Source organism: Gavialis gangeticus, unplaced genomic scaffold (assembly GCF_001723915.1).
Source record: "Gavialis gangeticus isolate Ggan-Ray unplaced genomic scaffold, GavGan_comp1, whole genome shotgun sequence".
NCBI classification, from domain to species: domain Eukaryota; kingdom Metazoa; phylum Chordata; order Crocodylia; family Gavialidae; genus Gavialis; species Gavialis gangeticus.
Genome location: NW_017729032.1, coordinates 61,116,736 through 61,132,165, shown reverse-complemented (window position 1 = coordinate 61,132,165; position 15,430 = coordinate 61,116,736). Strand labels below are relative to the sequence as shown.

The 15,430-nt window shown below is 43.6% G+C and overlaps 1 protein-coding gene across 2 annotated transcripts in view; it reads left to right on the top strand.

Moving 5' to 3' along the window:
* The window catches only part of MRPS31 (mitochondrial ribosomal protein S31), a 50,350-nt gene that overhangs the window by 20,049 nt on the left and 14,871 nt on the right, over window positions 1-15,430 (top strand). The window contains exons 1-3 of one of the 2 annotated variants that reach the window (XM_019525185.1): window positions 2,462-2,575; window positions 5,255-5,551; window positions 6,571-6,729. In XM_019525185.1, coding sequence (XP_019380730.1) covers window positions 2,496-2,575; window positions 5,255-5,551; window positions 6,571-6,729 — 536 coding nt within the window. In that variant the 5' untranslated portion in view covers window positions 2,462-2,495. Of the gene's footprint in view, window positions 1-2,461; window positions 2,576-5,254; window positions 5,552-6,570; window positions 6,730-15,430 lie in introns of those variants that run through there. The other variant, XM_019525184.1, reaches the window with a different exon arrangement.

Sequence of the window (15,430 nt, the reverse complement as noted above, 5' to 3'; positions counted from 1 at the left end):
GATTCTGGGCTATGACAGCTCAGGAGACTCTGGGCAGGGAGGGGAGGGAAGATGGCGTTCATCTATTTTTCTGACCTTTACAATTTGGGGTGCTCTGAGGGCCATTATAGCTATTGGTGTAAGTTAGAACAGCTAGAGACTATTCTAATTTATGACAGCTACCCATCTTGACAGCAGAAAGTGGCTTAAAGCTATCTTTTTGCTCCATCTGCTTAGTATATGTAGCACAGAATCTCAGACTGACAAACCCTGGGACCGTTGGTGTAAATCATGCTTCAAAAATGTGACAATGATTCCACACTGTGTAGCTGCGCAGGCTCAGATCAAGCATAGTCCTATGCTTACCTGGCAAGTTGAAACACTGTGACCACTGAGGTGGTCTTCCTAGCTGCAGCTGGGGGAGATCGCTCTCCTGGCACAGGGATAGTACCTGCCAAGGTAATGTATAGTTAACCTCCCACTTAGCTGCTGGAGTGGGAAGGTCTTGGCTTTATGCCCACTTTAAGGAAAGGGGAGACTCCTCCCTAGCTTGCTTCTGCAGCCATATGGCTGAGGGCAAGCAAAACTCGGGGGCATCTGAACCCAACATCTCCAGGCTTGGGACTGCAAGTAGGATACCCGCCAAAGGATTTGGAAACATCTGAAGCCCCAGATGGGGGTGGACGATGTTTGCCAGTAGTAGAGCCACTTATAGTTCTGGACTGACTCATGGATTTGGAATTTGATTTGGCTAATTCAGCTTGAAATGTGGAGGATTTAAAAAAAAAAGCGCTGCGATGAAACTTAGAATTTTATACCACATGGAGATGACCATATGAGACCCAATGAGGTCACTGGTCCATCTAACACAGTAACCTGTTCCCAATACAGATTAGTACCCTGTTTCAGAGGAAGAGGTAAGAATCTACAACCTAAGAATAACCTTCCCTTGAAGGAACTTTCTTCTAAATCTCTTAGTTATGTTGGTTTATGCCCTGTTCATGGTTAAAATAAGACCACTTGCTTTAGCTAAGAAAAGTTTTGTTATTATCAAATGGACCACTGAAGAGTACCAGGGTAAGACTGGGGTGAAGATGAGGGTAAATTTGCTTATTTATTTATTTTAGCTACTACATATATACAATGCTCTCCTTAGAAAAAGCTTAGGATTGATTCACCTCACACATACCTGTTAAAGTTTTTCAACTTTCGCAGTGATCCACTTTCCTTTCTGTAATGCTGCTCCAAATAGAAGCATTTGCTACACACCAGGATATAGTGCTGTGCTTCCAAAGTATATGAATGTGTAATTTAGGTGTTTGCAGTGTTTTGTTTTGCCTCCTGATGTATTACTTTCCACAGTAAGAAGTTTATAGAAATTCAAATACCTCATGGCGATGATGGCACGGGCTCTTGCACCCTCCTTGGAGTCCTGCTTCACCCAAAATTTAAAATCAACTGTCTGGCAGTGGCAGAAGCATTTCTAGTCAGGCACTGCTGAGGGAGTCAATTGACTTCATAGCTCATTATAATCTACCAGATCCCTTCTAAACTCTTCATTTGACCACCCTTTTTTTTTTGTGATCCTGATCTTCCATCAATGAAGCTAGCTTTTGTTCTGCCATGCTGCTGTCTTTGCTACCCCTAGTAACGAAGCTCCTATTTCACAGCCCTGCAAACTGTTTTTAACTCATTTCAATGAAGCTGTATGTATTTTTGCTTCAGTCTTAAATTGAATAATACAACCCTAGGCCCGTAACTGGTTAGTAAAGCTTCTCATTTATTTTTACCTGGAGAAAAATGTGTTGTTTTTATATGCGATGCTCAGGGATCCTGGTTTTCTCTGATAAAAAAAAATCCCCAATTTTTGGGTTAAAGAAAGTAACCCAAAATCCACGTTATTCTGTGATAAGAATTAAACATCACTATGTATATCTACATATTAATGATGTTTCATTTTTTTCAAGGAAAAATGTGGATTTTGCATTCCTTTTTTTTAAAACAGAAAATTGGGGATTTTTTTTTTTATCAGAGAAAACCAGGATTCCTGGTGATGATGCACCTTCCCATCTGCACCCCCTTGTCCAAATCCTACATCTGCCCATGGGTGACCCCCAGGGGCCGGGCCGGGCCGGGCCGGCCCAGGGCGGGGGGGCAGGTAGGGACAGCCCCGTGACATCTGACAGCATGTCACTGGGCTGGGGGAGGGTTGAAGGGACTTGCCCGAGGCCAAGCAGGGAATCAGTGGCACAGGCAGGACCCAGGTCCTGCTCCTCCCTCCCGTCCCGCCTAGAGGCTGCAGGGAAAGCCCCTGGGCGCCGCCCGGGCGGGTCTGGTACAGTCCCCGCTCCCAGCACGGCGCGGCCGGCAGGCCCCGCAGGGCCACCCGCGGGCTCGGAACGCTTTTCCCAGCTGAGCTTTCCAGCCGGGCAGCGGGAGTTGGGGACGTTGAGGCTGCGGATCGTACGCTGCTTCCGGTCCCACTTCCGCTCACGCTCCAGCTCGGCGCTGCCGGGATGTGGAGCCGCGTGTGCGCGCTGCGGTGTCCGGCCGTTGCCTGCTGCCCCCTGCGCGTCTGTCCGGGGCCGCCTCGCAGGTACTGAGCTGCGGGCGGCGGCAGCGCTGTTTCCGGGCTGGGGCTGCCCCTCTCCCTCTGGCGGGGTCCCGGGGACTGCGCATGCTCCCGTGGGCGCTCTAGAGGCCCGGGGGCGGAGGAAGGTGCCCTCCGCCCATGCGACCGGGGATAAAACTCTATTGAAGTCCCCAGGCTTGTCTGTAGCCGGCACCCAGTGCATCTGGGGAGACTTAAAAACACTGACACGCGGAGCAGGAAAAAAAGGGTGGCCTCTCCCTGCCCCAGGCTTCTGAGCGTTGTTGCGGCGCCTTGTCTGTTGGTCTCTTTCTAATGTGCCTGGGTGGTTTTGTGGAAGGTGGCCTCGGCAGGGCCTAGCAAAGCAGAAGAGTAGCTGCCACCCCAGGCTTGTGAGTGCTGTTCCTCCTGATGCTCCCGGGTGCAGTGCGCTGCCGCCTTGTTTTGCAATACACAAGGCTGTGCTGCTGGCTCAGGCTCAGTTGATCTCTGCTGTAACCTCTGGGTCATAGAAATCATGGAGAAGTCAGGCAGGAAGGGACCTCCATATGCCTGGGCAAGTCCAACCCTTGCCTGAATCAGGATCATCCCTGTATGAACCATCATCTAAACCAGCAGTTCCCAATCTGGTACACAGACACCCTGTCAGTGGTATGTGTTAACAGATTTTTTATAATTCCTTTATATGCCAAAACATTTGCTGGTGGTACTTAAGGTTGTGTCATTTTAAATTGATGGTGCACAGTCTGTCAGAGTTTGGGAACCCCTGATCTAAACTTGACATACAGCAACTTGGGTCTGACACAACACACAGCTAACACCCTAACCTGCCACCGGAAAAGTAAGGGAACTGCAGCAGCCCATGACCTGCTTCCCTGAAATGTTGTTAATATAAGCTCAAAAGATCCCAGGTAGAAGGCCACCCTCCTGCTACACAGGAAGGCAGAACCCCCCACAGTCTGCACCAGTCTGACCAGGGGGTAAAATTTCTTTGTGACCTCAAATACGGTGATCAGTCTGATCCTGGTCTCTCTCTCTATCCTTGGACTCGCCATCTTCATCGCTGCATCCGAGATAGCAGGTCATGTTCAATTGCTTCTTGCTCTGACTGCTTTATCTTTAACGTATGTATCCTTGCGTCATCCCTGTGAGGCAGAGAAGTACCACTTCCTTGCTTTTAACAAATGTACAGAAGTGAAGATTAAAGGCTTATCTTTAAACAGGAAGTTTACACTGGTATAAGGTAAGGCGTGGCTTTACACTAAGACTTACATTGCTGTAATGTCCTGTGCGGATACTCGAATGACTTTTTTTTGGTTTATTTTAGTTGAAAATATGAAATTCCTGCCCTGTTGTGTTGCTAATGATGGGGAGGTCAAGAGCAGGCGATCAGCTTCCTGTTATCATTTCCTTTGGCACTCTGCATAGTCCTCTGTGGTAGTCCACCACCCTCCCCCCTGCCATAGTTCTAGTAGCGCTACCAGGGAATGGGGGTATATATTATTAACACTCTCTCGCAACTTTTCCAGTTGTTGCAGGTTAACAGTAAAGAGTAAGCAGATGCCTTTTTTGGCATTAGAACCGAGTTAAGTGAATGTACATACACCTACATATAATTTAAAGTTGCATGTAGCTGGGAGGTAGGGGAGATAAAACAATGGTGTTCATTGGCAGAATGAAATGTATGCTTAAAGCATTGGATAAAAGTAGCACAGTTTAGAAACTTAATGGATTTTTTCAACTAGAAACTTCAACTGATTGAAGAAGCAGTAGCCCCCTTTGAAATAAAGGCTGTAACAAACAGCCTTTCTTGGCAGCCTGCCACAAATTAAGCAGGCTGTGAACCCTCCAGATATCATTGATCCATGTTTGACTATATTCAGAATGGAAGAATGGAAACATGCTTTCAAAATGCAAGTTGAGTTCTAAATAGAAATTTTTGATGGCCAAGATATTAAAACAATGTTTGTTTCATTTCAAGGCTGTTTTCTTTGACTGAAAACAAAATGTTTAATTTCAAGCTTTATTTAAAAAAATTTTTTTTTTTAAATTTGAAGGGACAATGTTTTGAATTGAAAATCAAAACACTTCATTTTTTAAAAATGAAATGTAACTTCTTAAAGGTTTTTTTCTTTTTCAAAGCAAATGATTTGAAACTGAAACTAAGATGCAGAGTATCCTGACATTGCCAAATCTGCATTTCATCAAAAATATCACCCAGGTCTAGTAGTAATTTCAGTCTTCCACAGTTCTCGAGTGCATAACAGACTGTGGCTGCATTTCTGTTCAGATTTAAGGTTTTTCTAGTTTGCCAGCAGTGTTAGACAAGGCTTTGATCAGATGACTTTTTCAGGGTTACATGGTTGCAAGATTATGGCCTGTATTACAAAATTGAGCCCACAGTTGTGGTGAAAGTGGAGATTGCAACGTTTCAGCAAACTGCTTGGGTGCCGTGCTACTCATTCAGTTCATACCTCTCTCTTTTTATGGAGAAAAGAAAGCTCTTTAACTGACTAGTGCATGAAGATTCAGTAGTTGCAAATCTAAAATATTTCTGAATCTGAATGGCTCAGTTCAGTTTCTACAAAATTATGCCCAGTTGGTTGTTACTAACACATCAGTTCTTAAAAGTGTATAATTTATGCCTTGTCTCTGCTTCCTCTTCCATCTCCCTGATTTTTCTAGTAAAATACAAAAGTGCTTTAGCAGTAGCGCTGGGTTCTGCAATCAGAAAGATGAGTCTACCATTTCTGCAGCCAGTACTACTGAGAAGGCTTCAGAGAATCAGAAGAAGACAACAAAGGAGAATAACAGGAAGAACTTGTACAATATTATTCATGGCATGAAAGTAGAAGGAAGCAGAAATAAGAAAGTGCTGTTGAAAAACAAACCTCAGATGATGAAGGGAACCAATCGCCCCCTAGAACAAATGGAGAGTGCAAGTGAAATAATTCTGAAAGGTGAAAATAAGAAAGCTGCAAGGTAAAGTACGGTATCCTCACATCATGTCTTTTCTGTCAAGTTGATGTCATTAATCTTGAGGATAAAAAATGGCATAAACTTTTGCTTATCATAGAGAAGGATTCTCTGAGGGAACAGTCCTTTTGCTACTGATACAAATGTATGTTCTAATACAGTGCTAATTAATGGCTGGACAAAGCATATTGTATTTTTTGCTGCAAACTTTGTATTCCTGAAATGGAATTTTCAAAATGAAACGTTATGAGCTGTCCATGGGTCACTTTTTAGCAGGAATGACAAAATTTTCCTCTTAAAATGCCGTTGTTGCTTAAGAGGGAATCAGGCCTATATTTAAGGGGGGTTTTTTGATGGGGTGGGGAGTGCGACCAATCATCAAAAATGTAATTTTGTAGCTGAAGGTCAGTTGTTTAGATGCAACCAGAGGGGAAAAAATATTTGAATCAAAAAATAACTGCAGAAATCTTTTTTCACTCTCCAGTATGGTAATGCGTAAGACTGATTGTTATTCCTAAATCCAATGGTTAAGATTATGCAAAATATCATGAGGAAAAATAATGATATCTATGTTTTACTGAGATTTTTGTCAGTGACAGAAATCCTTTTTCTAATACCAGTAGCTGAAATCCTTATTTTCAGGAGGAAAAAAAAGTCATGGGACAGCTGTGTCTTAATGGTGGCTTTCTTTTTCTTATAATCTATGCTGTTTATAGTTCTTGGCATAATAACTGTAATCTGTCTGGAGAGATGTTGGCTCAACTTCTGATTAGTTAGCAGATGGCAGTTTGCTGGTATTTCAGCTACAGATTTGAGAATACTAGCTCTGTAGTTCCACCTACCCTTTGATTGGTTGACAAAAGCAAGACACACTTGGCCTGTTTTTTGAATGTTGCATGACCATTAGCTAAGTTGTTAAGACCTATAGTAATTGCTGGCACTAAGACTGGTTAGCTACTTATTCTTAGGAAAGAAGTATATGATTTTGATTTTTCATATTTTTGTATTTGTTGCATTTCTTACAGCGACACACTTGTAAGTCCAGATCTGGAAAAAGCTGCCTCTATGATTGTCTCTTCCTTACCATGTACCAGGAAACCGACAGTGTCAGATTTACTTTCAGAATTAAGGAAACATCACAAAATCACATGTGCACAGCGAAGTGGGGAAGCAAGTAATGTAAGGTCTGTATATTATTTTTCCCAGGAATGTTCAGGCCTATAACATCATGCTGTCTTGATGGTTGGAAACACTGTGTCAGGCAAATGGCTGTAAAAGACACCTTCAGCTATGTTCTTTACAAAGCTGATAACTGAGATATGATTTGATCCAGTTGTACTAAACTGTTATATTTGTAGCATTGTCCAGTTTGCGTCCCTCTGCCTCAGTCATCACTAAAGGTATGGACTTACAGACTTCGTCTGGTCTGCTAAGTTTTCATGGCAGCTTTGCAAGCTGCCCTGAAGTAAGGCTGCTTCTGTTTGTAGCTTTACCCTTCATTCCAAAAGTTTCTAGACAGCCCCAAAAATTCATGGCATTATTCCTTTTCTTACCTGGTTTTCAACCAGGCAAGCATTATTTGTCTGGAAGGTGCAAAACAACTTTGCTGCCTTAAATTTGGTGATGATGACCAGAGACAGGCTACTGACTTCTCTGATTCTGCTACTTCCAGCATAACAGCTCAGAAAAGGAACTGTAAAATCTGATGAAAAAGTGAGCAATAGCAGAAAATTGTATCTGCAGCGAGTGAGAAGGTTAATACTTGTTACTGAGAATATGTATTGCCATAGCCACAAGTAGTACAGAAATTTATTAAAATAGCCTTCATTTGGGAGGAAATTTAAGTAATGCATTATTGGCCAATATAGTGATTGGAAATGTAGGTTCATAATAAGACTGACAAAAAGTTACTGGTCGGGTGTTATAGGGATTAGGATATTTTTTCTGTTGGTATACTAATGAGCATTAGCAGAGAAAGTAGCCAAAAAGTTGACAACGTTTCATGCTGACATCTACCATTTCAATTAGTGAAAAATGGCTATGATTTTGACAGGTTACAGATAGCTACAAATAGAGTCAGGGAGAAACACTGTGCCAGATAAAAGTTAACTTAATTAAAAATAATGTGATACATGTTCTTGAGAGGTTGGAAAATGAAAGCTTCCCATTTAGGTTGAATTCATAGCTATCAGGCAAGAGTGCCGGGGGTTATTATAGGTAGATAAACAGAGCTCTCCTGAAATGCCTGGAATCTATACTATTTGGATTGTTTGTTTGTTTTTTAAAGGGGTGTTTGAAAATCTTGTGCCATGTGGGGTGCTCAGCCCCCTGGCCTGTTGGCCCAGATTTAGCTCCCAGCCCCATGTCACTTGGCTTGTGGGGCTCCCCATAAGTCCATGGGGAGCCACATAGGCCATGGTCCTGTGCACTAGAGTGAGCATGCGGTGCTAAGTAGAAGTGTGGGTGGCATGGGGCCTGATCCTGGAGCACAGGGCCAGGCAAAAGCAGTAGAGGTGCACCAGTACATTGGTCCATATTGTATTGGCACCGATAAAAGGATAATTGACAATGTCAGCAATTGTCTTTTTTTGGTTGATGTGGCTGATAATGTTGCTGATAAATGCCGTGTGCATGCACACAGCCACAGCGTGCACGTGGCCAGGAGTGCAGCCTGGCAGCGTAGAGAGCAGCATCTGGCTGTTAAGTCAGGGGTCGGGGGGCAGATTGAGGCACCCATGGTGAGGGAGGGGGTTAGGGCAGTAGCAGGCGCTGGTCAGCTAAGGTGGGGCATGGGACAGAGCTATAGGCAGCTTGTGAGGAGGGGGGCATGTCCCCTCTGGATTCGTGCATGGGGCGAGGGTGGGCTGACTGCTGGGGGCTGGGGCTGTGCCAGGCTCTTCCCGGTGGCAGGGGCTGGGCCAGGGCTGTGCTTGGGGTGGATGGGGGTGGGGCAGGCAGCTGGAGTCCTCCCAGCGCGGTCGCTGCCTGCCCCGCCCAACCCAAGCACAGCCAGGAAGGGGCTGGCGCAGCCCCAGCCCTCAGCCACAGCCCATGCTTCCCCTGCACACAGATCCGGGGGGCATGTGCCCCCCCATGCCTCCTGTGGGGTTGCATGCAGTGTGCGGAGCCTCCCCTCCCTGTCCCAGCCCCACTCCCTCCCTCATCGTGGGGGCTTCAGTCTGCCCCCCTCATGCCCACCCAGTAGACCTACCTGCTGGAGGCTGCTTTTCAAGCTGCTAAGCTTTAAAAAGGCAGTCAGATTGGTATCAGCCAATATGGCTGGTCAATAATCAGCCATTGGTATTGGCCCAAAAACTCTTTATCAGTGCATGCCTAAAAACCAGTGCAGGGCAGCTCAGGAGGCCAACATGTTGAGCACCACTGCACTAGATCCATGGTATAAATTTCCCTTGAATGGTGTCTATAGTTTTAGTTATCTCCTATTATCAGAAATTTAAAAGTTGCAAAGAAGTATGATATGAGTGGTTAGAGAAGCTGTGTGGCTTGAAACATTTTTGGAATGGTTGGCTGAAAAAATAGAGAAGACTTATCCAGGGTTTGTGAAAATTTGTGATTTTTCTGCATTTTGTTCTTGTATGGTGTTACAGAAAGGCTTAAGAGATTCACTAATTTAGGATGAAAAAACAAGAAAGTATTTCTTCCTGTTTTGCACGATGAGCAATTGGAATTCATTGCTGACAGGTTGAGGCAAAACTTGTGGCTGTATCTGAAGAACGAATTGTTAATCATTTGCAGTTAAGGCCTGATAAACTTAACAGATGTTTAGTACCAAGTACCAGCCACTTGATTGAAATCAAGTACTGTATCTTTAATCTGGGCTTTAGTTTGCTCCTTGTTCACAGCCCTTTGGCTTATCTATGAGCGTCTACTCTGCCTTCCTTGGAACAATCTCCAAAAGAGGTCAGAAAAGAAAGTAGTTGTACACTTTTTTAAATTTTGCAGAAATTGCGGGAGCTTAAATCCCCACGCGACCTAGTGGAAGCTCCTTTCTCATGGACAGCTGGATTTCTACATGGCTTGAAATAGTGTTACAGATAACTCGTTCTTTTGGTCTGTGTGATTAGGAAGATGTTTTCCCTGCAAGTGCAACTCTAAACAGTTAGCTGGACTCATCCTGGCTAGATTTCTATGCTCTGAAGCATTGAGTACTTGCCACCCTTTATGGCAGGTTCCTTGAACTAAAGCTTGGGAGTGCTTCTTTTTCTTCAATGTTCAAAGTTAAACAGTTGTTTATTCTTTTTGCTAACATCATACAGCTTGAAATAGTATTGTTTGACAAGTTGCCTTTAAGAATTTATGGCAACTCCTCCAAATGTCTTGTCATGAGTTGATGAACACTAGGCTTTTGTATCTGGCCTTTGAAAATCAGTTAACACATTCAGCCATCTGCTAAATGTGAAGAAGCATTCATCATAAAATTTAACACATACAAGTGTGCCTGATTGGTAATGATTTCTTCAATCAATTTGCTAGTCTACACAAGAGACTGGAATACTTCTTGTATCTTAGACTATAGTTGTTTTAGTTCAAAACCAAATGTATTATCATTGTCAGCAATGGATTGTAAGCTGCTCACATCAAAATGTTGTGCATAAAGTTTATAAGTTTAGTTTTTAACTTTTTTTTTGTGGAGCAAGGAAAGCTTAAATTTCCCCAAACTGATTTATATTTTTGTTTTTCTCCATTCAAACTTTTACATTGATTTAAAGAACTAGTATGTAGCTGAACATCAGCACTGTGCAATATAACATTTTGTTACAACAAAACAGAACATTATTTTTGAGATTTAAGTATTTTTTATATTATACAGTACATGTCCAGTTATAACCTCTTTGGAAAGCACATGCCAAAAGGCTGCTTAAATAAGTGAAACTGCAGCATTTTGAGAAGAATTGTACATGCTAATAGATGATGACAGCTGATCCAGTGGTCTGCAGTCTGAATTGTATTAACTGTGGTCTCAGCAAGGACTATAGATTCTTATCCCACTACCTCGACTAGCTGTTTACTCAGGTGTCCCTCTAGGTGTTAACTGCTTTGTTCATCTTAATTGATCTAACAACCTACTTATTGTCTGTCTTAGCAGAATCCCTTGTTTGTGTCTCTCTTCCTTCTATTATAAATTATGTTTTCTTTCTGCCAGTCCATTTATCGCATCTGAAATATCCTACTGCTGCTTATGGGAGCTTATGCCTCGTCCAAACCAGTTAGTCTCTAAGGCAGGGGTGGGCAAAATATGGCCCACTGAATGATTTTGCAGCTGCTTCTCCAAAGGAGAATTATATCTGGCTCATGGCTGCCCTGGCTTTCAGTGCCTCTCACCATTCCCCATGTTACTCAGCTGCTCACTCCCTTTCCCTCCACTCCCTGGCTGGCCCACCCTGTCCCAGTGGTGGGGGCCAGTGGTGTGGACATCAGTGCTGCGCTGTGTTCCCACGTGGTGCTTCAGGCTGCGCCATGTGGACACAGCTGGAGTGGCTGGCTTGACTCCTGCCTGACCCCGAGTCTGTGGCAGGCAGCTGGGTCAGGCAGGAACCATGCCAGTTGCACCTGTGTGGTCTGAAGCAGTGCTTGGGAACACAGTGTTGCACCAGTCTGGCCACGTGCCTGGGACTCAGGGCAGGGGAGAGGGTACAGGGAGAAGGAGGAAACAGTCAGGCACTGGTCTGATTGGGTCCAAATAACCTGCAGCTCCCAGCCCCTTTCTCCCTGCGCCCCCTTCTCTCCCCCAGGTCCCTGGCATATAGCTGGGCCACTTTGTTTCTTCATGCTGCCTTGGGCCATATGAGTGCAGCTGGTGTGGCTCCTACCTGACCCAGCTGAGTGTCGGGGTGGGGGAGGGAAGGGGAGAGGGGGACCGGAAAGAAGGGGGCCAGGAGGTGCAGGTCATCTGGGCCCAGCTGGGAGGAAACAGAGCATGGCACCGGCTCAGCTGGGCTCAGATGACCTGCAGCTCCCGGCCCCTTCTCCCTGCACCCCCTCTCCACCCTGAGTCCCCAGCACTCAGCCAGGCCGATGCCGTGCTGTTCCCATGCGCTGCTTCAGGCCACGTGGGTGCCACTGGCGTGGCTCCTGCCTGACTCTGCCGCATGCTGGGGACTTGGAGCAGGTGAAGGGGTGCAGGGAGAAGGGGGGAAGTGCGTGGCACTAGCCCTTCTCCCTGTACCCTCTCCCCTGCTCCAAGTCCCTGGCATGTGGCTGTGTCAGACAGGAGCTACGGCAGTGGCACCCACATGGCCTGAGGCAGTGTGCAGGAACACAGCATGGCACTAGCCTGGCTGCGTGCTAGGGAATCAAGGTTGGGTTGATGTGGAGAAATGGGGAACAAAGGTTAGGTTCCCCTAACCTTTCTTCTCTCTGCCCAGGGGTGGGCACTTAATTTGGGCTGGAGGGAGTTTTGGTGAGTTGTTGGGGAGGATGGGCGGGTGCTGAACTGGCCTGCAACAGCTTACCCAAAATTCTTAAGTGTCCCTCTGTCTCAAATAATTGCCCACTCCTGTTCTAAGGTGCCACCATACCCTACCTTCTACCTGATGCATACCATAACATTAGAACAAACCTAAATACAATAAAAATTAAAAGAGAACTGTTTGTTACACAATACCAATACATTGCAGATCTGTTGTGAGCGGAGCTGGGTCATGGACCCTGCCGGTACAAATTAGTAAAACAGAGTTGTCCCTCAGATAATCAAGGGTTTTACCATAATATTGAGTGTCCTGCAGAGGTCACTGTTGTACACTATCTTCTTCTTCCCTGTTTTGTAGACCTAGTGAGAACAGTACGTTTGCTAAAAAGGAAAAATATGAATAATACAGGAACTTTTTTTTTTTTAGTGTGGGATGAAGTTTTACTTGGTGGAAATTACAACAGCACCATACTGAAATATCTTCAGTAATATTAAAGATTACAGTTAAATCCACAGAACGAAAAGTTAAAGCTCACTTAAAGCTAAATACATCCTGAATTATCCATATTTCTGTGTTTAATTTGCAACTTTCTCGGTCCCTTCGTGCAAAGGGGTGGGGCTCTGTTTGTCATCAGCGTTCTACTCTCCAGCTGCCGGAAGGGAAAAGGATCTCTAGTGTGTTTATTTCTTCATATAGACTCTTTGGCTTCCTTTAGCTCTGTTAGGAGACACTTGCTATACTTAAACAGAGTGAGTTGAACAAGGGTGAATTTTGAATTGAAAATCCGACTTCTCTTGCTTGGGATGTAGGTCAGGCCCTAAATACCTTTTTAGTTTTGTTTTTCGTTAACGGTGAAGGAAAGTTTGGGTGTAGGATGATGAATGCATTTGACATAATACCATGCAATCAGTTATTTTGAAAAGGTACGGTGAAAACAAGTTTGCACGTTTTTCACGCATCAGTGAATGGTGACTTAGGACCCTGTTTCTCTGAAATTGTAACATCATAGACTGTATAAATTAGCTGTTCGGGGCCTATCCAGGAGGAAGTTTGGCCAGCTGTGCAAAACCACAAAGAATCCAGCTTCCTAGCAGTGGAAACGGCTTAGAGGGAATGTGATCTCTCTGTAATACAGCAGCATTCTGTCCTTTTGGTCCACTTGCCAAATAAAGCAGTTGGGCTGGGGAGTCAGTGACTCTGACCTTGGGAATAATGCTAGCCAGACCTTCAAAAAATTGTGAATTTTCTGGATCAGCTTTAGCTTAACAATGCCAGTAATAACATTAACAAAAATAATTGGTAGAGTGAAAGAAATACAGATGTGCTGACCTTCTTTTTTTTAAATATCAGATTCTGATATTTAAATGTATAAATGTATAAGATTCTGAATGTTTTGATTGTTTTTCTGTCGCGAACAGTTACTTTGAAAAACTGGGACATTCTTGTCTTCCTTCTGCTATGCCAAACCATATCTGTAAACCTGAGAGAGAATGCTTTTGTAGTGATTAGCTTTTCCAGAAATTCTTTTTTTTTCTAGTCATTAATGCTCTTTTGATTTAATCCAGGCATGAATGATAGAATGTTTATATTTTAAACTGATCCTCTAAATGTATTGGCATAGTGGGAATATATTATACTTAGAACTATGAAACATACTGTTCAAACTAAGTTTTTTTCTCCTTTTAAACTCTGGGCACTGTGGTTTAAAACAGCTGATTTTTGTTCTTTCTTGGATCATCCCAAAAACAGTTGGAGGAGAGGAAAGGCATGAGGGTAATTTTGCTTTGGCCAGCCAGAAAACAGAGGGCAAGGAGGAGTTTGGTTGCACAAAGGCAGAGAGGTTGTATTGTGTTTCACTAACCAATCAGAGTGCTCCAAGAGCATTATGGACAGACAGGCAGACAGACAGACTAAGCCCTTTATTATATAAGAATAACTGAGCAGGTAGGTTTTTATAAAGATAAGACTTCAGAAAATTGGCAGCTGTTTGTGTGTATGTCTCGTTCTCTTTTCCATAGGTTTGAGTGACAGGCTTATGAAACCAACAGGGAATGATTTGCTATATTAAAACAAGTTGCCAAACTTACTGTATTTTCATGTTCTCCAGTTCTCTTCTTATCTCTTCCATTTCAGCAACACTATTGCAGGCAAGATTAGAAAACAGACTCATATAAGAGGTGAATCCAGGACATCAAACTTTATTTTTTTGAGGATAAGAGAGAGAGAGAGGTGCCCAAAAGAGCCAAGTTTGAATTTTCTGGAACTAGGAGGTACTCCCTATTAATCTGCTTTTTCTATGTTATTCCTTCCCAATAAATTATTGACTGACTTATTTTAGTAATCAAGAAACACCAGCTAAGTTTTACAGCATAAGAGACCTCCATGGGGTTTTTGTCTTTCACCAAAGTGCTGCCAGCATTGAAATAGCCTGGCACAAGAATGCATTAGTTCATTTTTAAATAGCGCATTAAAGTAATTGCGTGTCTTTAAATATTAAAGCTTAGATTTTTGGAACTATCTGGAGCTAAAGTGTAATCTGTTTTTACTTATGCACAGAGTTATTTTAGTCTCTGTTCATCAGATTTTGGGATGGTGGAAGGGCTTTAAAGTCCTACATTCACCTGATTGGAAAATATTCTCAGTAGAAATAACTTGCCATGTGTATGCATGCATTTGTGTGTGCACATGCGCATGCACAGTTGCTAAAACAGAAGCTCTGCTTCTGATAGACAATACTTTAATTCAGGCACAGAATGACTGAGATTTTGCAGTTGGCTATTATAGAACTAACTCTTTTAAAAGGTGGTGTCAGAGTGCATCTTTAAAATCATAGTACCTTTTTGTTTTTTTTATTTACACAAGGTATTTTATGAAGTTAAGAGAATGCTTTTGAATTGTTATATTGCAACAAAATGTCCTCTCATTACTGGATTCTGGTTATTGTCCTGGGAACTCTTATCCCATAACATCCTCAGAACCACTTGTTGACTCAGTATATGCTTTCCCCTTTTCTCCACGTTTCTCTAAGATTAACTCCCTTAATTGCATCTAACTTTAAGTGGAGTTAGTGGGTTAAAGTTGAGTCATGTTTTTTAGCATATAGTTGGGGAATTCTGAAGGTGGAATCTGGCTGACTGAGAAATTAGCACTGAGTTATGGGTCACTAGTTGTACAATGATTTTGCTGTCCTAGAATGAGGGGGATGGTTAGGAAGGCCAAGGCAGAGATGGAACAGGGGCTGGCTTCCCAGATTAAGGACAACAAGAAGTCCTTTTTTAAATACATAGGGAGTAGAAAGAAGGCCCCAGGAAATGTGGGGCCCTTGCAGGACAAGATGGGGAATCTGGTTGTCACGCCAGACGACAAAGCCAACATATTTAATAACTTCTTTGCCTCTGTCTTCCTCAGTAAGGACCAGAACTGCCACCTCCCTGCTGGGCCCCCTTTGGGCCCC